This window comes from Hyperolius riggenbachi, chromosome 12 (genome assembly GCF_040937935.1).
Source record: "Hyperolius riggenbachi isolate aHypRig1 chromosome 12, aHypRig1.pri, whole genome shotgun sequence".
In the NCBI taxonomy this organism is placed as follows: Eukaryota; Metazoa; Chordata; class Amphibia; order Anura; family Hyperoliidae; genus Hyperolius; species Hyperolius riggenbachi.
The window spans coordinates 17673144-17697420 of NC_090657.1; the positions used below are offsets into that span (position 1 = coordinate 17673144).

At 44.4% G+C, this 24277-nt stretch overlaps 1 protein-coding gene across 1 annotated transcript in view; it reads right to left on the bottom strand.

Moving 5' to 3' along the window:
* Positions 1 to 24277, bottom strand: part of NOL11 (nucleolar protein 11) — a 67481-nt gene that overhangs the window by 2274 nt on the left and 40930 nt on the right. The window contains exons 10-17 of the mRNA XM_068263801.1: positions 23488 to 23573; positions 23303 to 23374; positions 21446 to 21627; positions 18717 to 18842; positions 17628 to 17873; positions 17393 to 17471; positions 7397 to 7489; positions 3284 to 3391 (exon numbers count right to left, since the gene is read on the bottom strand). Of these exons, the coding sequence (XP_068119902.1) occupies positions 3284 to 3391; positions 7397 to 7489; positions 17393 to 17471; positions 17628 to 17873; positions 18717 to 18842; positions 21446 to 21627; positions 23303 to 23374; positions 23488 to 23573 (992 nt within the window). The remainder of the gene's footprint in view (positions 1 to 3283; positions 3392 to 7396; positions 7490 to 17392; positions 17472 to 17627; positions 17874 to 18716; positions 18843 to 21445; positions 21628 to 23302; positions 23375 to 23487; positions 23574 to 24277) is intronic.

The window sequence follows — 24277 nt, forward strand, 5'->3', positions numbered from 1 at the left end:
CATTTACCAGAAATGAACAATATGACAATAGATTGAATATAAATCCCCTTAAAAGACTTTTAGATTTTTTAGATATATGTTAGTGGCAGTAGTTAGGCAGGCGGAACAGAGAGGCCTCTCTGAAGTATGTGTGAGTGTTGAAAGCGTGTGGAGAGTGATTAAATTCTTTCTTTTTATATGTCTAATAAACTGCTATAGAATTTTTAGCGCGTGCCAGTGTTATACACAAATTTGACTCCTCCCTGTATTGCCTGATGAAGTGGGATTGAGCCTGCGAAACGCGGTGCAATTTTTTTGGAGTTTCTAATAAATGTGCTTGACTGTCTGAATCGCAGTCGTTGTCGTGCCTGCTTGAGGGAGGTAAAACCACCACTTCCTCCATTTTTGCCAATTAAGTTGGTTTTTAAGCTCATTTAATCTAATTTTATACTTTTGGCGCCTCTGTTCCTTATATACAGGCAATGTGCATTGTTTAAATTAATATAAAAATGGCAGCCTACATATCACTCTCACCTTGGGTTCCCTTTAAGAGGGCTAAACATTAGTGGGTTGATTTATACTTTAATTTGCCTTTATCTTGACTATATACACAAGCAGCTTGAGACTGCAGTCATGTGAGCAACGCACCAAAAACTTTGTTACCTTATTTATTTATAAGCTGTCCTGAATTAATTATTATTATTGTTACCAAAAACACTCCGCTACATCGCACGATCTTGTTGTCTCTTGGTCTGAGCTCCTTGTATGTCAATCTTGTTTATCTATCTTGAAGCTCTGCGTAATATGTTGCCGGTTTATAAATCCAATAAATAATAATAGTATAGAGAAACCGAGAGCCCAATATAGTGTAGTATGTTAAGCATAAATAAAGTAAAGGTTATCATGAGAAAATTATACTCACAAACGTGGGTTACCACAAAGGCAACCACTGTATAGGCAGGTGAGGAGATTAGACCTGTCCTCACTCAGGGCTAAGAAGTCGCTCTCTGTAGATGGGAAAGGGGGTAGATCACCCCTCCACCAGGGCTGGACACAATATAGCAGTAGGAGAACAGAGGCGCCAGAAGGATAAAAGCGGATAAAAACTTTAAAATTCGCTTGGAGGAAGCGGTGGACTTACCTCCATAAAGCAGACACGAAAGACTGTCTGAATAGCAGCAATCACATTTATTAAATAGTACCCCAAAAAAGTGCAACGCGTTTCGCAGGCCCAGCCCGCTTCATCAGGCAATAAACATGGTGACTAAACAGAATTTCGGCATTAGCAGGTGTAGCCGAAATTCTGTTTTGTCCCCATGTTTATTGCCTGATGAAGCGGGCTGGGTCTGCGAAACGCGTTGCACTTTTTTGGGGTACTATTTAATTAATGTGATTGCTACTATTCAGACAGTCTTTCGTGTCTGCTTTATGGAGGTAAGTCCACCGCTTACTCCAAGCGAATTTTAAAGTTTTTATCTGCTTTTATCCTACTGGCGCCTCTGTTCTCCTACTGCAATAATAGTAGATATACATTAAATAACAGATTACTGAATATATTCACAATTGGGTTGCAGGATCATTTCTGCTTTCCAGTGCCCTACAACCTCCTTACAAGTTCTGTATTCTCTGTATTCCATATATCAGCTCTAATAAACCACTATCAAAGAAAAAAAAAAAGGAGAACTGCACGTGCCCAACACCGTCGTGTAACCTGCACAACTGCCTAAGCAGGAATGACGTCACAGAAATGCAATGGAAATCAATAATTGGGAATTAGTGCCATCACTCCACAGGTTTATATTGAAAAAGGCAATCTTTATTAGTACAAACCGCTGAAAATCGTTCTCTACTAATAAAGATTGCCTTTTTTAATATTTCCCAATTATTGATCTCTACTAAACCACTCCCACAAATCTTGTTCACTTATTTTACTAACAGATAAATTCAATTAGACCACAGGAATAAGGGATAGTTTGCAATAAACTTTATTAATGTCCAGGAATGTGCTTCAACAAACAGGTGGTGGAAGTCATATTATAACAGATGCCACAGTTTGTAATCAAGATGTGGGATGACTCTGCCTAGGCCTGAGTTCACGACTACCCCAGCAGTAGAGGGATGAGCACTTTAGCTTAAGACAAAATTAACTCAGAATGTGCAGGCCTCCGCAGAGGAGGTTAACTCATATATGCCACTACCTCTCATTGACACACTTCAAACCGCTCTCCATCTTCCCCACACTTCCACCTTCTTAACTGGATCTTCCACTGTGAGAGAGTAGGTGTGACGAAGATGAAGAGTGGCATGGCGCACATCGGTGAGAGGCGACAGCTTAGGCGAGTTAATCCCCTTTATGCAGCCTCTGCTCCCTGCATGCTACGGGACAATTTAATGTTTAGTGTAACTCAGGGGTTGGCCAAACTTTTTAGGCCAAGGACAATATCACTTTTCCTAGTGCTAGGAGCCGAACTACTGAAATTAAACACAATTTGTGGTCATTGCCATTTGGTACTCTGACATTTTGCCAAAACATTTCCACTGGAAATAACCCATATACCGCGTGCAGTTTGCACAGTGGCAGCTGCTAATCAGTGGCTGCTGCTGGCCGCTGCCCGCACCACCACAGCTACAGCCTGCGTGCCACATAGAATTAACAACTGTAGAGAGCTTTGGGGGCCACCAGAAATGGCTCGACAGGCTGCATTTGGACTTTCAATGGATGCATTTTTGTGTCTGCTTTGGAGGGGTAAGTCCACCGCTACCTACTTCATTTTATTTATTTTAAAGAAATACTGTTTTTACTCTTTTGGCACCTCTGTACTACCATTGCTGTTGTTGCACCCCTGGTGGAGAGGAATTCCACCTTTTCTAGATCTACAGAGAGCGACTTCTTAATCCTGAGTGGGGACAGGTCTAATCGCCTCACCTGCCTTCATAGTGGTTACCTGGATGGTAACCCATTACCTTTCATACCCAATTCACAGTACATACTACACTATACTGGGCTCTCAGCTTCTTCCCTTATATTTTGCATTTGGACTTTGGACATGTCTGGTGTATTTGATCTCTCATTTACCCAGCCGCACACAAGCTGCTGAGTGACACCTAGTGGAGGCTGAGAATATTAGCTCCCTCAGCAAATGCCCAGGACTTCTTGAGCACTGCCGTGACACACAAGCTGAAGAGGACACCTGCTGAAGCCCCGGAACATCATCTGTTCCCTCAGTAATACCTATCAGAGGCCCAGGACCTGAAGATGACAACACTTTACTACAGGTGTGGGTTGCTGCATGGTCATACATACCTGCTGTCTGACAAACTTCTGGAGGCTGTAGAGCATTGGTTTGGCTTTGGGCTGCATCACCAGGACAGTGAAGTTGGCATCTAGCAGAAGATTCATCCAGTCTATTACCTGGAATGGGAAGGGGGACAAATAAATTACATCTCAGTCTCCAATATTGCGTACGAGAGGAATCGGCACAGGAGACTTGGGCACAGGATACAGCCGGTATATGACTGATCCCGCTGCTGCACAAGTTCCCGGCCGTGTTAAATACTATTCCCCCTCCAGGCTGCCATGGATGGTGGGGAATGAAATAATTCAGGCTTCTAGCAATTGCTGGAAGCCAAATTATTGTGTTTTAAAAGTAACTTCAGCTCCGTCTTCTGACGGCACCGAAGTTACTCCCTGTGCGCCCAAGTCTCCTGCGCTGGATTCACCGTGTTCTTCCAATATGGCCCTGGTTAAAGGGTCACTCCACCCAGAACAGACGATAGGCACAGCTAGCCGCCCAGTATTGGATGCCCCAACTACTTCCTGCAATGTGAACCTCAGCAGCGAGTAAAGACTTGGCAGATCACTGAAGGGAAAGCTGCCAAAGTCGGGGGACACCTCTACCCACGTTAGACTGTCACCAAGCGTGATCATAGCTGGCGACAGAAATCTAGATGACATATTTTCATCTGTGCCTCGCTGATACACCCAAGGAAGCCACCATACCAAACCCGGGGAAAATAAAAATCTGAATCTGATGCAGATTTTCGGTGGGAAAATAGTAATAACCAATGAAGGTTCAGCCTACCTTAGTGGAGACGACTCAGTGTTAATAGAAAAGGCTTTCATTTAGCACTAGGACAACTTGTTTCACGGCTGAATGCCGATTCGTCAGGTCAGAGTGCCGGTACCGGCATCCGATGGACACTGAGTCGTCACCATTAAAGTAGGCCGACTATCTTTACTTACAATTATTTTTGCCACAGAAAATCAGAACAGATACAGTTATTTTACCCTGAGCGCCTCCTTTTATAGATTTTTGGCAGTTAACCACCCATCCAGTTTTTATTGTATATTTTTGACACCTAATAAACCTCTACAATCATTTTTTGGGGAGCAGCTAACAGCGTGATCTGCACAAGGCCGAGTGGGGACAGTTGTTCCCCACACGTGCAGAGAGTGGTGACTGGACTAGCAACTCAGACTGGTAAGTACCAATCTACATAGAAATATCTGTTTTCTAATATACGGGCATACTGCACTATACTGGGTTTCCAGTCTCCTTGTGCTTCCTTTTTCCTTTACATGATCCTTCATTTACCATATAAATCAGCTCACCTGTCTACAGCAAACTCTGCTTCTTTTCTTTATACGTTCAGCCTCCTACTGATGAAATATGCTGAAGCAGAACTGTAGCATTTTCCTCACACAGTCAAAGGCCATCTTTACTCCGAATAGCAGCAGAGGAGTCCACTCCACATCCGCTTATCTAATGCATTTATTAACACATCAGGAGAAGCTATATTACAGCCGCTGCAGATGAGGTGAGGGGCAGTGTTCCCATCACAGACTGTATACTCTTCTGCTATAAGTTATCTTCTACTTCATGGCTTGCCACTGCTGTAGAAAAGCTTCATCTACAACTGCTGCTTGGCCCCTCTCAGTCATCCCCCCATGTGACGCACACCTGGCCCACCGTTTATTACCTCATCACTATGCAGACGGCACAGCGGAAGCACCCAACTATCACACACTCACATGAATGTGCCAAAAATGGGTGTGGTACAGTGGAGCAGTGAGATTGGTGAGTATTGGGGAAGCCACAGGAGGCCCACAGTAATGTCCCGTGTTAAAGAAACTCTGAAGCGAGTCTAAATACACTTTTTTAACATGCAGTCATGTTAAGAACTATAACCCCTGCTAAACCGTCGCTATCCCGTGGCAAAACGGCAGGAATTGCTCCCCTAACTCTGGGGAGCGCTTCCTGATGAGGCAGAGCTTATGGCTGTAGCTCTGCCTCTTAGCGCGTCAGTCTCGGCTGATCGCCGCCTCTCCCAATCTTCCTTCACAGAGAAGGGCAGGGGAGAGGCGGAGTTCTGCGCGGCAATTGACACGCATGGAGGCAGAGCTGCAGCTGAAAGCTCTGCCTCCATGAGCAGCAAAATCCACGACCAAGAAAGTCCTAGATTTTGGGGTATAAAGCCCTTGTTTTGCCACGGGATAGCGGCGGTTTAACAGGGGTTATAGTTCTTTTTTTTTACTTTCAAAAGAGTTTTATTGAAACCAATAAAGTTTACATTACAAGGTATGCTTTTAACATTACAAAGTGCAGTAAAGGATAATTTACACATTTTAAGCTGAGTTTTACTTATAGACCATATGATCCTCCTGCATCAATTTTGCTTTTCTCTTGATATCCAGTATATAGTTTTGTTGGTATTTCCCATAGATTGGGTTCCTCTTTACCTTGTGGAAAGGACTCTCCCTTTATTTCCTCATGCAACTAATTAGTCCAATCCATTAGGGATAAATGAGGGTCCTCCTTCTGGCCTATTAGCGGTCAGGATTATATTCCATTATAAAAACTCGAACTTTAACATAAAAAACAATAACAACACTAGTTTAGTCTGAAACAACGTACCTTATACTTCTTCCCAATTTTCCCTATAATAGTAGTGAACTTGTGATTCCACTTTAGTAGTCTCTTCTACATATATTCCCCGACACCTCGTGAGACCTTGAGCTTCTGCCCAATCTTATTTGCTCTCCATACTTCCTTTGATATGTATTAGGAGATGTTTACCATATTTGGAGTGTAACCATGGGTCCCAAATATCCATAAATTGTTGTGTATTTTCTAAAAGTAGGTCTGTCAGGTACTCGTTTAGACATATATTGCTAATTTTGTTCAGAAGAGTATCCCATTCTATCTTTTCCTTCTTCCAATCTCTAGCCACCTGTAATCTTGCTGCTGTTAGAATTTTTAGCAGTAGTTTATTTTCTTTATTTGTCAGTACTGGCAAGGGAATATTTATAAGGGCATTTTGGGGTGTTTTATTTATCTGTTTACCTATTATTTCTGAACCTAATCTATAGATTCTATCCCACCAATTAGCTACTATTTTGCAATTCCACCAGATATGATAGAAGGATCCCAAGGAACCACATCCTCTAAAGCAATTAGGAGAGGAGGTTTTGGAAAATTTAGCTATCCTCACGGGGGTGAGATATGTTCTAAATAATAATTTTAAAGAAGTCTCAGTGAGAGAGATGTTTCTAGAGCATCTCGTAGTTTTATCCCAGATTTTTTCCCAACTTTCCTCTGGGATGTTTTGGCCTAGGTCTTTCTCCCATTCCAGTTGATACTTTTGTTTAAGATTTATCTCATCCACTAGTAGTAGAGTGTAAATTTGGGATATACCTTTTTCAAAGAGATCATGGTTCTTATGGAATCTCTCCAGAAACGTGTACATATGCATTGCTGGTACTAGGCCCCAATTCTTTATGATGTATGCTCTTATTTGCATGTATCTAAGAAATTCAGTCTTGGGAACATCCCACTTCTCAATTAATTCTTGCCACGTCAGGATATGACCTCCTGCTATCATATCTACAGGTCTATTTAGTCCTGAGGAGGTCCACCATCCGAAGTTTCTTAGCTCTTCTCCTGGCTGAAATGAGGGGTTATTGAGGAAGGTGGATAGGATAGAGGGATGGTGAATTAATTTAAATTTATATTTTAATTGGTTCCAGAGTTTGAATGCGTCCTGAGTAATGAGGGATCCTTTACTGAATATATCTTTAGGTATTTTTGTCCACCACACCATATCTTGAATTTTATAGGGGTGAAGAAAAGGGGTTATAGTTCTTAACATGACTGCATGTTAAAAAAGTTAATTTAGACTTGTTTCAGAGTCTCTTTAAGTGCAGGAAAAAAAAAAAAAAAAAGGACCCACCTTCCTTCAGCCCAATGTAAAGTCCTAATGCTGTTCCAGAGTAGTAATATTTTTGAAAGTGGGTTCCAGCCTTGTGTGAGATCCCAGTAACTTCCACATGCAAGCTCTACTTCTAGGTGGATTACCCAGCTCCCAAACCTTAACAGAAAGCAAGCAAAGAATGACCAGTAACACATGAAGGGCGTACCTGTGTGACAGTCGGTTCCCCTTCTCCTGGGAGAGTTAGTGTGACATTCTCATTGCACGACCTGTACAGGTATTGCAGATATCTCAGGAACAGCTGTGTGCAGTAAGAGGACGACACATCAGCAAACAGCTGCACCAAATGCAATATTACTACACACAATTACATTGTCTGAACGATGTTAAGATTCAACCATTTTTACCTCAACAGGACAAAAATAAAAATAGCAAACCATTAGTCAGACTGCTAATGGGGGTTCCAGCGCTGGAATGCAGGGTCGGTGACAACGGAGGGCTCTATAGGACCCACAGCCTTCCTTCTCCTTAGGTGATTATCTGTGTTTTTTTTTTTAGGCTTCAGACTCCATTTTAAGGAATCTAAGCAGCTCCTGGTTTCAAATAGCTGAAAGGGCTGCATGCAGGGGCGTAGCAATAGGGGTTGCAGAGGTAGCGACCGCATCGGGGCCCTTGGGCCAGAGGGGCCCCATGGAGCCCTTCCTAAACCAGAGTATATGCTGTTTATTGGTCCTGTGGTGGTAATAATCACTTCTATAGATGCTTTAAATTGTAGTAATCATTAACAAACTGTTCACCATTCCATTCTTGTACCTCTAATACTGTAGATGACCTTAGCAAGTTTTGTTGTGCCGTATCAAGTGTTACGTATAGAGTGCTTGGGGGGGGGGGGCCCAATGTAAAACTCGCACCTGGGCCCCGAGCTCCATAGCTACGCCACTGGCTGCATGTTTGAGAAGTTAGACCCCCTACTGCTTTTCCACTGCCATTATCCAGGCTAGGTGTGAAATTCTTCAAGTGTGACTAATATTTTCTGTCTGAAGTACAGTAGGAAAGACTCAGGGTTTGTTTGTGGTCAATTAAGTCTAATAAGGTGATTTCTTATCTGCCTTCAATCAGCTGTTGCTGCTCTGACCCGCAGTCCTTTCACGGACGGAAGAGGTGCTTATTTTAACCCTTAAATGTAAAAAGATGAGGTAAAATTAAAGTTTTTTTTTTTTTTTTTAATAATAAACCACGTTTTTAGAATGCATTTTTAATTTGCTATAGAGCTGCCCTGGGAGTTAAAAATGACGCTCGGTTCACTGTCAGGCAAGGATGAATGGTAATTATAACAACTAAATTGGTTCTACTGATTGGTTCTACTGATTAACTTAAAACGAGTTGTCAGAATAGCATAACAATGCATGATAGGTACTGTTCATGAGCTAACTGAGCTTTAGTTGTTTTGGTAAATAAAATGATTTTGGATTTCCAAGTGAATATTCCAACATGTAAAGTCTTAAGCTTCACACAAACAATATTTTTTTGTATGAAGTGACTAAACATCTTTCTTCATATCTACAGGAAGGATTTGTTATGTGGGTCAAATGAGTTTGAGCCAGTGAGGTGTATTTATCCTGGTAATAGGTTTATCCTTTATAGATGTGTTTTGACAAACAACCATTTTGTATCTAACCTATTAATTGCTCTCTGCAATGTAACTTTATGTAGGCTGCAGACATCCTATTCATATATTTCGAGTGGGGGCAACAGCTGCCTTGCCTTGGGTGCCAAAATGGCCCTGGTTTGATAATTGATGAAAACAGTGCATAGAAGCAAAGTGGTGGGCAAAACACCCATGTTATGGGCTAAATGTGCTTGCCACCACAGTACATCCCTCTGGATTCAGTCAGTGAGGGGTGGGGCAATCAGATTTGAAACCAAAGTAGGAAGAAAAACAGATGGCAGACTACATGTCCCAAAATCTCTGCATATCAGAAAAAGCAAGCCTTGTTGTTCACAGGAAGTAGGTGGTGAACTCCGAGCACAACTGCATACTAAGCTAATACACATACCTTTGTGTAGTTTGTGTTTTCCTTTACTCAATGCTGCCAAAACTGCCGTCCTAAACTTTCCAATCCCCTTTCCTTACAGTGAATCAAACCGTGGCCGCCATTTAGGATCAGACTTTGGGACCTGAGTGCTGCTGAGCCTTGATTATATATTAGGATCAGACGGCGAACGCATCACAACTCTCGGGTCAACGCTCATGCACAATAACATGCTCACTCGTGCACCGAAACAAGACGCAATGCAGAGACAAGGTTGACGTGAGAAGAGGATGAAGCTGAAGTATGCGCACATAGCATGATCAGACATCCGTTTCCAGGGTCACAGCACGACTTTGCCCAGAGTCGCCAGCCCAATGACATTTACACCGGCTGGACCAGGGAGAGATACACTTAGAAAACTGGTTAGCAAGTGTAAGAACATTACTATGTATTGGTGGGTATGCTTAAATGCATACCCACAAGCTCTGCTGAGTGTCCCTTTAAGACCTTAAAGGGGTTCTTTCGCGAATGAGAAAAAAAAAACCAAGTGGTTTATGCATAACCTATTAAACATCCTTCTAAAATAGTGCAAAAAGTTTTTCAAAAAAATGAATGGTTTCCTCAATACTACATGTAATGTAATCAGTGTCGGATGACGGGTTGGGAGGCTAATCCATTTGATAGGGGTGGTTTTTTTTTTACTTGCATTTCACAAACCACACTCTTGCCTACCTAGTTTTCAGTTTTGTAAACCATTGCCATCAGTATTTGCAGTTAAAGCTGTTATAATAACTGCCGAGCTCAGGCTGAGCTCCTCTGCAAGTTATTTATTGTAGTTTCACAGACAGTACCCCTGCAGGAATAGCTCAAGCAGAAAGCCGAGCAGCGTTTCAGTGAGCACGTCATGTGTTTACTTTGTTGCCTGGCAACTTGACTCCAGCGTGTGTGCAGATAAGTTTCTATCCTCTGCAAGCGAGTCATCTTATCAGCTGCTGACAAACTCCAGCGTCTCTGCAGGAGTAATGTGTCTTCAGAGTGTGCCCCACTTATCTTTTAGATCATTGTTACACAGTCCTGCCAGGAGAAGATTTTTAGAGGCTTGTTTCTATTCTATCTGTTCTAGTAATAGTGACCTGACAAGGTAAATTTTATGATATATATATTTAAAGTTTATGTAAATTGCAATACATTTTTAAATGGATGGTGTGTGTGTGTGTGTGTGTGTGTGTGTGTGTGTGTGTGTGTGTGTGTGTGTGTGTGTGTGTGTGTGTGTGTGTGTGTGTGTGTGTGTGTGTGTGTGTGTGTGTGTGTGTGTGTGTGTGTGTGTGTGTGTGTGTGTGTGTGTGTGTGTGCCGGAAAATAGGTTGTCGTGAACGTGTGCATGCACTTGAGTATTGCAAGAGGGTGTGTTGAATGGGAGGGTGCGTAAGGCACGCTTTGGGGGGGGGGGGGGGTACTGGTGTGGGATGATGTGTATGCTAAAGCCTAGCACCTGTTTATTAAAGGAAACATCAAGCAAAAATAACTCCCCATGATATACTTACCAGGGGCTTCCTCCAGCCCCTTGAAGCTGACATGTCCCACGCCGCATCTCCGATCGCAGCTACCAGGCCGAACGGGAGGTCATCCTTACTGCGCCTGTGTTAAAGGGAACCAGAGAGGATGCAATATACATACCTGGGGCTTCCTCCAGCCCCATACGCACGGATCGCTCCCACGTCGCACTCCTCCGCTGCCTGCATCAGCCGCCACCGGGTCCCGTCATTGCCGCGAGTCGGCAAGTCGGCCGGCGGACGCGGCCAATTCTCCGCATCACAGGGTGCTCTCCCCATACAGATACGCATGTGGCTGTTAACTGCGCAGCCGCATGCGTACATGTATGGAGGGAGCCCCTGTGATGCGGACAATTGGCCGCGTCCGCCGGAAGTGACGGGTCCGGTACCGGCGGATCCAGGAAGCTGAGGATGGCGGCGTGGGAGCGATTCAGACTTATGGGGCTGGAAGAAGCCCCCGGTATGTATAAAATCTGTTTCTTTTTTCACCCCCCGTTCCTCTCTGGTTCCCTTTAAGCGCTGCTGTCAATCAAGTCCATGTTGTATGCAGCGTACTGCACAGGCACAGAACTACTGCACCTACGCAGTACACTGTGGACAACGTGGACTTGACTGACAGCGGAGCTCACGCAGGTGCAGTAGAGGAGGTTGGCCTTTGCACATGGCAGTGGCAGCTGCGTTTGGAGATGCGGCGTGGGGCATGACGGCTTCAAGGGGCTGGAGGAAGCCCCTGGTAAGTATATCATGGGGAGTTAATTTTGCTTGATGTTTCCTTTAATAAACAGGCACTAGGCTTTAGCATACACATCATCCCACACCAGTCCCCCCCCCTACCCCCAACCCCGCAAAGCGTGCCTTACGCACCCTCCCATTCAACACACCCTCTTGCAATACTCACATGCATGCACATGTTCGCGACAACCCACGTTCCGGCACATGTACATTCATATATACAACAACAACAACAACAACAAATAACATTTGTAAAGCGCTTTTCTCCCGTGGGACTCAAAGCGCATAAGCATGGCTCAGACCATCGTGGTACAGAGGAAGAAATTTTATAAATCTGGAAATGCCAGGCTAAACAGGTGGCTATACATAACTATATATAAATATATACATATTTATATATTTATGTGTATATATAGAACCATCTATTTAAAAATGTATTGCAATTTATATAAATTTAAAAAAATATATATAATTGACATAAAATTTACCTTGTCAGGTCACTATTACTAAAACAGAAACAAGCCTCTAAAAACCTTCTCCTTGCAGCTAAAAGCAGATGGCATGACGCACATGACTGTGTAACAATGAACTCTAGTTCTAAAACAAGATAAGGGGGGCACACTCAGGGGAGGACTGGGACCATTTGGCCTGGGGGGAAAACAAATCCTAGAGGCCTTTTCAGGTCATGGTAGCCCCATTTATGTACACACACACACACTTTCTCATATAGGATACACAAGACTATTCTTTACCTCAAAAAATAATATTATGTGATTAGGCCACAGAGCTGGACTGTGAGGCAATATCCCTTTGGAAAACACTACGCTTTCACAGATTGGCAGGGGGGGGGGGGGGGGAGGGGGAGAGTGCTTGATATTAGTTACAGGGGGTGGGTAGGTTTTTGGTTTGGGTAGAAAATACAAAATGAAAGCACTAATAAGCATCACATTTTAGATTAATTTAGTTGCTTTTGAAGCATGCCCCCCCCCCCCTCCCACAACCTCTTCTGCCAACTCCAGTTGTATCCAGGCGGTGACCCCCTCTCCTCCATTCTCTCTGTGTCTCCCTGCTCCTTCTCTGCTTGGAAGGATGATGTGGTGGCTGGCTGCGTGCAGCTAGGATCTTCCAGAGCTGGATTAACACCATACAGAGCAATGAATTTGGGCCTCACCACAGCCTCCCAGTTTATCGGTTAAAAGGGTGCTCAGACAAGTAAGAAGATTTCAGTCCAATGAGAAGTGGAAGCCCACAATTCATCATACTGCCGCAAAGGCAATCTGTCTTTTAACTCTAGGCGACATTACCAATACTGGAAAGCGATGTGGTCTCCTATACCAGAATTGAATAGACATTATACCACTAAATACAATATTTAAGTAGCCATTTGCCCTAAGAAAAAAAAATAGCCAGGTCATGTGTCTCCTTTATACAAAAATTAAGTAGCCATGTTCCTCCAGATACAACAGCTAGGTAGCCATGAGCCACCAGATAAAATATGAAAGTAGTCATGTGCCCCTGGATATCACTATTAGGTAACCAGATGTGCCTCCAGCCTCCCAGTTTGCAGTACTGGGTATCCTGTGGTTGCCCCAGATAGCAGTATTAGGAAGCCTTGAATGATCACCCTTACCAAATAATATTGGGTAGCTACTTCTGCCCCTGCCTAGATAAATTATCACAATCAATTGCAATTTTGCAAACCAATTTTCCAAACAGGTTTTTAAAACTACCGATATAGTGCGATTTTGCAGATTTCCTTCATGTGTAATCCCTCAGAAAATTCTGCATGCTGCAGTGGGATCAATGTCATAGGGTTTATAGCACATTGTACTAGAGCTTTGATGACCGCTGGCTAATTGCCAGTGATCAGCAACCTTCCCGTTAGAGTGAACTAGCTCTTACATTAATCTCACCCCTTCCTCTGCCTAACTCCCACCCCTCTCCTCTGCCTAACACTAACTCCCGCCCCTGTCATCTGCCTAATACTAACCCCCCCCCCCCCTTCTGTCTAAAGGTTTCCATTAACCCTCCTGGCGGTTTGTCAAAATCCGCCAGGGGGCAGCAAATACGTTTAAAAAAAAAAAAAAATTTCATGTAGCGAGACGAGGTCTCGCTACATGATAGCCGCTGCTGAGCGGCATCCCCCCAGCCCCTCCGATCGCCGCCGGCGATCGGAGATCAGGAGATCCCGTTCAAAGAATGGCCATGGCGACGGGGCGGGATGACGTCACCGACGTCCTCGACGTCGTGACGTCAAAGGGGACTCCGATCCACCCCACGGCGCTGCCTGGCACTGATTGGCCAGGCAGCGCACGGGGTCTAGGGGGGGGGGGCGGCTGCGGCGACGCGTATAGCGGCGGATCGGCGGGTAGCGGCGGCGATCGGGCACTGCACGCAGCTAGCAAAGTGCTGGCTGCGTGCAGCAAAAAAAAAAATTATGCAAATCGGCCCAGCGGGGCCTGAGCGGTGCCTCCCGGCGGCATAGCCCGTGCTCAGCACGGGCTTACCGCCAGGGAGGTTAATGGTACCGTGTTTTCATCAGATGCGATCTTTCGATGCAATTTTTACAATCAAAAGTAATTGAAAGGTAATTATCAATTGTTCTCATGAACAGGTTGATTAGGGCATTTTCTCTCTTCCAATTCGATCATAAAATCCAACATTCGGATCGACAACATTTTCTGGTCTAATGGACGATAGAATCGTTTTACAATTCGATCTTAAAAACATCCAAGATCGCATCTGATGAAAAAAATTGTACCATTAATGGCCACCTTTACACTAATCTTCCCTCTCCTTTTCCCATCACTAACCTACCATCTCCTCTGCCTAATAGTTGCCTATAACTATCCAATCTGGTGGAAAATTGATTGTTTCTGATTGCTGCTATGCTTGATCATGCACACTAGCGAACAAAAACGCACTGGCCAATCTGATCAGAATAGTGGGATTGATATATTTTTCTGATCAATCCCATTAATCTGATCAGCCTGCACTGTTTTGTTCATTAGTGTGCACGGTCGATCATTTCTAATCGATTATAGTGATTATATAATTATAAAACTCCCCGATACATAAAATTGCACAGCATATACAATCCCCATAAACTACCAACAGGTACAGGCAATGTATGGTGGGCGACGTGTACATTAAAATGTGCAGTAAATGCACAACGTTAATAAAAGTGTGACTCTCCCTTTAGTTAAGTACACACATGCAAGAATTTTCTCCCTTTGGGGATTGGGAAACAATCCTTCGGGCGTCAATTTGGGCATTGATGCTGTAAAGACACATCCTGAGCCTTGAGGCTAGCGATGTGTTTTGTTGCTATGGAGGGGGGCAGAAGGACAGTGTTTGTGAACGATTGAGTGGCTCCAATCAGTTGCTGGGGGGATGGGGGGATAGCATTGTGATTGGTAATGCTCGGGCATCAGCAATATCCATCATCAGCCTCTGTACACACATGATAATGGTTACTGCATGTGTGTGCGTAGCTTTACTGTGTGTCAAGCACATAGGACCTAACAGAGAGTGAGTGAGTGAGTAAGTGAGCGTATGTTTGTATAGAGTGTGTATATGTAGTGTGTTTGTAGAGTGTGTGTACACCTTACAAGCTGCCAGACACATCCCTGCTGTTTCTGGAAACCTGGCTGGAGAGTTTTAGGGCTGGTTCACATTAGCGTTTTTTTCCGCAATGTAAGCGGAACGTATACTGTACAAACAGATGGATGTGAATGGATCCAATGTTAACCTATGGATCCATTCACATCTGTCCATTGGTGCAGATACGTTCCGTACATTCCGGCCCCCAAAATTGCAGCAGGCCCTAATTTTCCAGACCATTCTGCCCTGCGGAACGTAGTCGGAAAAAAAATGCAGCAGCATTGCGGGCAATGGGAAACGGAAAGTTTCTTCACACTAGTGAAGAAGCGGACCGTTCCACGGGGGATGGGGGCATGTGCCGATGGGAACCTGAGCGACGGGAGGGTGCAGTAGCCGGGCGGGTGGGCTAGGGATTCTTTACACATACCTAGTCTTGCGCAGCAGCCGGTGGTAGAAGCTTCCGTCTTCTTCCGGGTCATGTGACTACATGACGCGTCATGTGACTAGTCACATGACGCGCTGTGTAATTATAGCGGAAGGAGAGGAACCCTCTACCGCCGGCTGCTGCTCAAGATAAGGTATGTATTTGCTCAGTGAAAACGGATCCGATCAATCATTGATCAGATCCGTTTTCACAATGTGAATGGCCACTCCGCGGGCCATCCGGATCCGGTGATGTGGACCCCGGATCCACTCACCAGATCCGGTTTGGCCCAAAATGCAAATGTGAACCGACCCTTACTGACTTCTGCCAACCACTGTGTAGCAGATAGCAAATCGCCTCCAGCCCTCTTCTCACACATTGCTTTATCTTCAGCAGCCCTCTCACTATTCCATCTTTATCAGAGGGGGAGTGGGATTGAGACAGGCCTGGCCAGAATAAGCACATGCCACTGCAGGCCCTCAAGTCTTCAGGTCAGGCAGAGACTGCATGCTGAGCTTTGTGTTATCTCTGCTGCAGGGAGATCACTATCTGTGCTGTGATCTCCTTACCATTCCATGCAGACATTGTGATTGCTCAAGTCACTGTAGCCAATACAGCAGTCACACAAGAGGAATCTGCAAGCACGCAAGGCCTGTAGAGGGAGCCTGAAAGTCTGATCAATTGCAGCCAGCCAATAGCGAAAGAGCCCTGACTCATGAGTAGCAACAGCCACGATACTCTTTGCTGGGTCCTGTGTCTGTGAAACTACAATAAATAACTGCCGAGGAGCTCAGCCTGAGGTCGGCAGTTATTATAACAGCTTTAACTGCAACTCCTAATGGCAGTGGTTTACACAACAGAAAACTAGCTAGGCAGGAGTTCTGTTTGAGAAATGCAAGTAAAAAAAACCACCCCTATCAAATGGATTAGCTTCCCAGCCCGTCATCGGTCACTATTTACATTACATGTTGTATTGAGGAAACCATTCATTTTTTTGAAAAAGTTTTTACACTATTTTAGAAGGATGTTTAATAGTTTATGCATAAACCACTTTTCATTTTTTTCATCATTCGCGAAAGAACCCCTTTAATCTGCTAACAGGAAACTAGCCAGGCACTAGAGATGTAAAGAATGTATGGATAGCTTAAGGCAAGTCGAGCTGCACATCTTTTGGTTCTTAAAGGGACTCCGAGCAGTGCAGAAACTATTGAAAGATGCATATCATTTTAAAGCTCTCTTTCACCTCTTTCCAATGATATATAAACCGCCGCTCTACGCCTTTTAGTTTTCGCTATTTTCACGATTGAAATTGCCGCGGCCGTGATTTCAATCGCGAAAATAAAGAAAACTAAAAGGTTTTAAAGAGGAGAAAGAGAGCTTTAAAATGATATCCATCTTTCCATAGTTACATTGTATTACACAGGCCGACTTTTTCTGCTGAATGGAGCTGCTGACACTGGGGAAAGTGTCGTCCTGTGTAATACAAGTAACTATGGAAAGATGGATATCATTTTAAAGCTCTCTTTCTCCTCTTTCTGGCGACACCTAAATCGTCGCCCTACGCCTTTTAGTTTTCTTTATTTTCGCGATTGAAATCACGGTCGCGGCAATTTCAATCACGAAAATAGCGAAAACTAAAAGACGTAGGGCGGCGGTTTATAGATCATTGGAAAGAGGAGAAAGAGAGCTTTAAAATGATATGCATCTTTCCATAGTTTCTGCACTGCTCGGAGTCCCTTTAAAAGGTAACATACATAAAATTTACACTAATCTACATGATTTCGGTGAGAATTTGTTTTTGTTCCATTTCAGGTTTAGTAGTGTATTGCAGCTGTCCCGTCCCTTTTGAAGATACGTACTATAACTTGATCAGAGGTCAGGTCCTTCAGATGAGGCAACAGGTAGTAATCACTGTATGAAGAAGTGAGCACAGTGTTTCTAGGTTGTGCAGATTAAGGAAGCAAAACCAAATGAGGACAACCGAAACCACAAACATCCCAATAGAGATGATCCCCTGAGTATCACAGATCTACAGTCATATTTTACTCTGTTTCTCATTGGAGAGGGAAATAACTCTTACAAAGGAAAGGATACAACAAGACAGCTCGTTTCATGCTGACTGGGCACCCTCTGCTCTTTGGCTTTTGGGTTACTTTATCAAACATCTGGACGTCACAGCTGTCTTCCTCCGCAGCACCGGGACTGAAGCCGTTCTGGACCACATTTACGGGTGACGGCTCCTCTTGTGGCTCCTGGGTAGTTGAGGATTCGCTTTCGTGGATATAAGACTCCACCGATGTTGTGTCCAAGATGGCTTCACTCAGGACATCTTCACTTATGCTGAAAATTCAGGGAAGGTCATTGTGAGACCGATTCAAAACAAAGGACAAAAGTTCAGAGAGAGAAAACAGTGTATCCTCTATAATAAATAGTTAGACACCAAAAACTTTTAAAGGGCTAGTTCACTCTCGGAGCGCCGTTAGCCCGTGATCGCGTTCGGCTCCCGATTGCGATTTTAACTTAAATCTTGAGATTCTTGTGAGCTTTGCACTTGTGATTCCTGTTCGATATAACGGGAATCACAGGGCAATCGCCCCAAAAGGATGCATGCAGCGCGTTTGCGATTAAAACGAAATCGCAACCGCTGCAGTGTGAATGTATCCATAGGGATACATTGTAGCAGCGTTCAGCAAAGCGTCGAAGAATCGCCCGAGTGTGAACCAGCCCTAAGGGAAGGAAGTGGTCACTAGACATTGAGGTTGGCCTACATCTTGGTCCCAGTGTTTAATTTGGCCCACTTTGTATTTGAGTTTGACACCCCTGATCTAGACAGTAAGCTTTCTACAGGGATCATGGGTTACATGAGTTGTACAGTAAGCTTTCTACAGGGATCATGGGTTACATGAGTTGTACAGTAAGCTTTCTACAGGGATCATGGGTTACATGAGTTGTACAGTAAGCTTTCTACAGGGATCATGGGTTACATGAGTTGTACAGTAAGCTTTCTACAGGGATCATGGGTTACATGAGTTGTACAGTAAGCTTTCTACAGGGATCCTGGGTTACATGAGTTGTAAAGCATGCACTCTGTAAAAAACTGTGGAAAATGTGCTTTAAACATCCCTTCTATTAAAATAAACAGGTGAAGCAGAACAAAAGTATAGCAGAGACAAATGTACTTACCTAAGGAAAACTTTTAAGCAGGAGCAGAGAGCGGACTCTGGGATATCAGTAAACTGCTGGAGACACAGTTGCAGAAGCTGTACATCTGACTTCTCCAGTCCGAGCACCATCAGATCTGGACACAAACTGCAAAAGATAAAGCATCGCCAGAAATATTACATCATTATTATCAACTGAACGTTTTCACGTAATCTAATGTAAAATAAAAAGTATAATTAGATACCGATTACATTATTGCATGATTCCTAGTGTGTATTCAGTAGACTCAGCCATAATTAGGAAACATGTTTATGTAACAGCAATGGTTTGCATTTCAGTAAAACTTGGTACACACTATGTAATTCCTGCTTCAGATTCTAGGCGATGGATCAGATTGCTATTCAGATCTGACATGGATCAGCTATAAAAGAAAGCTAGCGTACACACGTATGCCATTTTCCCAGAATCAAGCAGAGCTTATCTGCACCTGTATTCTAGACAAGATAAATCTTGTAACTAGAGTACTCAGTTTTAACCTAGAGACCAAGGACAAGTGCATCTGCAGCTGAGAAAGGAGTCCTCCCAATGTGGACGTCCTTGAGACTCATATAAACCTCAAACATGCAAGCTGAAAATCTGTGTATAAATATGAGCTCAAAAAGCTCAGTAGAGAAACACACACACAGAGGCATCCTATATTATATGGCTCAGGGCCCTTTTACACTTAACCCTCCTGGCGGTTGCAGTTCTGCGGCTACGCGGCCGCGGGAGGTTTTTTAAGCCTAATTTTTTTATCATGTAGCTAGCCTAGCGCTAGCAACATGATTCCCAATCGCCGCCATGCTGTGCTATGGGGTGGATCGGGACTCCCTGTGATGTTGATGATGTCACTCCATTTGTCGCCATGGCGATGGGGAAGCCCTGAAGGAAATCCCGTTTAGAACAGGATTTCCTTCAGGGCTTCCCCCGTCGCCATGGCGACAAACGGAGTGACGTCATCAACATCACAGGGAGTCCCGATCCACCTCATAGCACAGCCTGGCGGCGATTGGCCAAGCTGCGCATGGGGTATTCGGAGGGGGGGGGGGGGGCCCTGTATCATGGCGGGTAGCGGTGCATCGGTGGCGATCGACCCGAACATGCAGCAAGCAAAGTGCTTGCTGCGTGTTCTAAAAACAAAAAAAAATTACAAAAATCGGCCCAGCAGGGCCTGAGAAATACTCCGCGGCGGCTTACCCCGAGCTCAGCTCGGGGTTACCACCAAGAAGGTTAATGCACTGGTATAGGTTGGTATAGTTTTTTTTTTTCTCCCGAGCAGTACATTGTGAAAAAGCTTTCAGTTAAAATACATATAGTGGGAACTGAGCCATAGGAAAACATGGGCATTACATTGAAAATTAGCTTTCCTTCAGGTAAGAGCAACTGAGTAAGTGTAAAAGGAGCGTCAGGCTTAAAGGATACCTTAGTGCTTTTCAAATTGTAAATCGGGGGGGGGGGGGGGGGGGGGGGGGCGAAGCAGGCAAGTGTAGGAGGCTCTCCTCATGCCCACTGCTCACCCAGTTCTCCTCCATTCCCCCTATTTATTTCCTTTTAAACAATACCAGTTGCCTGGCTGTCCTGCTGATCCTCTGCCTGTAATACATTTAGCCATAGCCCCTGAACAAGCATGCAGCAGATCAGGTACTCTGACTGTTACTACAAGATTCGATCAATCCATATTACAATAGATTTTCATAATAGTCAGCATAATTCTCAAACCTATTTGCACCTCAGTAACAATCCTACTGACTAATGAAGACTTTGGCACATGTAGATTTGGACAAGACATTTAATAAAAACAATACAAACATGGCTGGCACTGGCCTGTAGCTTCTGTAAAAAAACAAATAGCAAGCAGTCTAAAGGGGCCCATACACCTAACGATTTTCCCGCCGATATACAGTGATCGAATCTGCTGTGAAATCGTTGCGCAAACACTGACAAAACGATCGTTTTCCGTCCGAAATCAATTGTTCCCGTCGATCCGTCCGTGCGGAGGATTTTGCTCGATCGCCGGTGGGTTTGCGTCGACAGCAGTGTTCGAATGACCGACGCAATACATTACCTGCTCCGCTGGTGCGAGTCCCCGCTCTCTCCGCTGTCCTCTTCTCCGCGCTGGGCTCCGAGTCCGTCAGGCTTCACTGAACTTCCTGCCCCGGCAAGAAGTTTAAACAGTAGAGCGCCCTCTACTGTTTAAACTTCCCCTGGACAGGAAGTTCAGTGAAGCCTGACGGACTCGGAGCCAAGCGAGGAGAAGAAAACCGCGGAGACCGGGGGAGTCGTGCCGGCTGGATCAGGTAATGTATGAGGGGAGGGGGTGGCAGCTCCACAGATTGTGATTGGTTTCATGCTGATATCGATTCACAATCTGTTTGCAGTAAAGGCAGCCATACGATCCCTCTCTGATCAGATTCGATCAGAGAGGGATCTATCTGTTGGTCGATCTAATGGTAAATCGAACAGTGTATGGCCACCTTAAGGGTTAGACAAACACCAGTAGCTGCTGATCCTGTTCCTCTCCAATTACATATAAAGTCAGACACGATGTTCCTTCTTATGTTGCTAGAACAATTCTTAGATTTTAATAATAAAGAACTCACACATGTGGGGGGCACCGGGTCACAGCCATAACAGAGACATTGATTTGGAAGCAACACATTAGAGCGTTGCACTAAAAAGCCTTCTATTCCGCAGAGGTGACAGATACAGACCTGTAGGACAACGCTTTTGTCATAATGAGGTCCATCAGAGCACGTTGAGGGTAGAACTTGGGGTTGTTCTGACACCGGTTCACCAGACCTTGCATGACATTCCCAACCGCACTATGGAAATCCAGCACATCTTGGCTTGACAATCTCTGGACAAGTGTGGGAATCTGGCTGCTGGATGCAGTCTGGAAATGAGAGAAATGTGTTTAAACGGCCAATTCACCAGAAACTCATGTCAGCGTTTGGTGGATTCCTAACTGGGATGGGGCGTTCACAACACCAGAGATCCTGAGGGATATTCCCTTCGGTCCTGCACACCCACTGCACCCAATACTAGGAGCTACCCTTCCCCTTACGGTTTCATCTCTCTCCTGAATACTATGGTAGCATGATCTCTGTGCTCCCCCCCCCCCCCCCCCCCCCACTAATGAATTCTACGGTTTTCTCTGGGACTGGAGTTGTGAGATTTTCAAGATCAGATATATAACTTTTTTTATTCTTTTTTATTGATTTTTTTATTATTGACAATCAAAAAAAAAAAAAAAAATACAATTACTCACGCGCAGGTGAGTATAAACAATAAAACATATAAAGAACATGCACATGTCTTCCTCTGGACAAACTGTCTCTATTATACACCTCCAAGCCCATCCCTCCGCCCATCCAGTCAAAGCAGATAATCAGAAGCTGTGTAGGTTAATTAAAGCATAGAAATTGTAATACAATCAGGGTTTCATATAAAACAGGTAAGCATATATCAGAGCAATTTAGTTGCCTACTTATATAGCTACTAACTAAAGACCAACTTGCATCCTTATTGCTGGTCCCGGGTTCCCCTACTTTTTTACATTTCTAAGGACAACCTCTAGCTATATACGCAGCCTTGTAAAGATGCAGGGATAGATTTACTAATTTCTTCCAAAATTGCAGCGCGGGAGCAGCTGTACTCTTCCAATTTCGGATAATTGCTTTGCAAAAATAAAATAATAAAAGTCCCACCAGCGTCCTTTGAGCACATGTATTGGCTAGTTTGGTTGTGTCTCCCAAAACACAGGTTTTTAATTTCGTAATTTGGGAGATAGTCACCTATATAACGCTCCACGTAGGGGTTATTCCGGGGCAGTGCCATAATATATGGTCCAGATCCGCATTTTCTGCATTGCATCTCCAACAGAGGACCGGTTTGGTCATGTCGAATTTGGATAATTTTGCAGGGGTCAAATAGGCCCTATGTGGAATTTTGTATTGGATTAGTCTATCGCGGGATGCTATGAGATATGTAGATTTATACCTTTTCAGCTCCATCAACCTTCTTGTTGCTCCCCATCTGTGTGCAGCAGAGCCCCGCCCATTCCATGTGATGCCCCCTCTTCTGTGTGTCACTTCCATGTACAGCAGTCCATCTCTTTCATGTAGAGCTCTCTAGGGCAGGATTCTCTTCTCTTCTGTATATTGCTCCCCAATTGCAGCCTCCTTCTGTTTGCAGTCTTCTCTTCCATATTCAGCAACCCCATTCCCATGTCTATTCAGCCCCCCTGGGCAGCCACCGCCCGAGGCGCGGGCCTTTATAGCCTTTCTAGCAATCTGCCTCTGGCAGATCTGTGGCATCCCAAACTGCAGCCATTACTGGGGCATCCCATCCCATTCCCAGTTTATTCACTTATTTTAGGTTATGGAATATTTAAGAAAGAGGTGAAAACTATAAGAGGAGATGTAATGAAACCAGTAGGCTAAAAGACAGCTGCACTAACTTCAACAAAGATGTCAGAAGCCCACAATATTCCACCTAGGACAAATGACATTTATGTATCTGACAGAACATTCCTGATGCTGTGGTGTTGTGTCTGACCATGTACCAACCTGTATTTCAGAGAGCAGGTCCTGGGCAGAAAACACCTTGACTCCACTGTCCTGACTGCTCTTTACCCGGGACTACAAGAGAAAAGGCATCAGTCACGGCTCAAACTCAATTAACAGACAAGTCAAGCATCAGTAGAGTAATGCCCAGAAACACAATGCGTTCAGAGAGGATTCTGGGTACTTACGCTTTTTTTGGATCCCGATGGCTTGGCTTGTGTAGTCTTGTTTCTTAATAAAGCTGCCCAGTTTACAATCGGAACAGGTTCTAAAACTGAGAAACATTCGTTCAATTATTAATATAAGAGATAAAATTAGTGAACGAAATAAAAAAATTGTAGAAAAAGTGTGCGAGAAGGCAGGAGAGGTTGTGTGGCGAGGAGAGAAAGCATAAAGGTGTGAAGGGAAGGAGGGAGGACTGAGAGAGAAATAGACAAAGAAGGGGGGAAGAGGCAAGACAGAGAGAGGAAAGGGTGGGTGGGGGAGACAGAAAAAGAGGAGAAAAAAACAGAGATAAGGAGACCGAGAGAAAACAGGGGGGAGAGACAGACACAGCAGAGAGAAAAAGAAGCAGAGACAGAGAGAGAGAGAAAAAAAAGTGGGGGGAGAGAGAGAAAAACAGGGAGAGAAAGGGGAAGGGGGCAAGACAGTGAGAGGAAATTGGGGTGTCTGAGAAAGAAAAAAGGAAGGGGGGGGGGGGGGAAGAGACAGAGAAAAATAGGGGGGGTGAGAGGGGGAGTCAGAGACAGAAGAGAGAGAGAAGGCGGAAAGGGCAGATAGAGGGAGGGGATGGACAGAGAGAGGGGAGTGTGGAAAGAGGGGGCTGTTACTCTTTGCCAAGATTTATGAGGTGCCTGATAACTTGCAGACCACAGAGAAGCAACAGGTTTTGGTGATGTACAGAAATGAAGGGATTGTCAGGGCACTATGGAAACTCCTGCAGGCAGGGATAATATCCTCCGCTGCTGAATCTCCAAT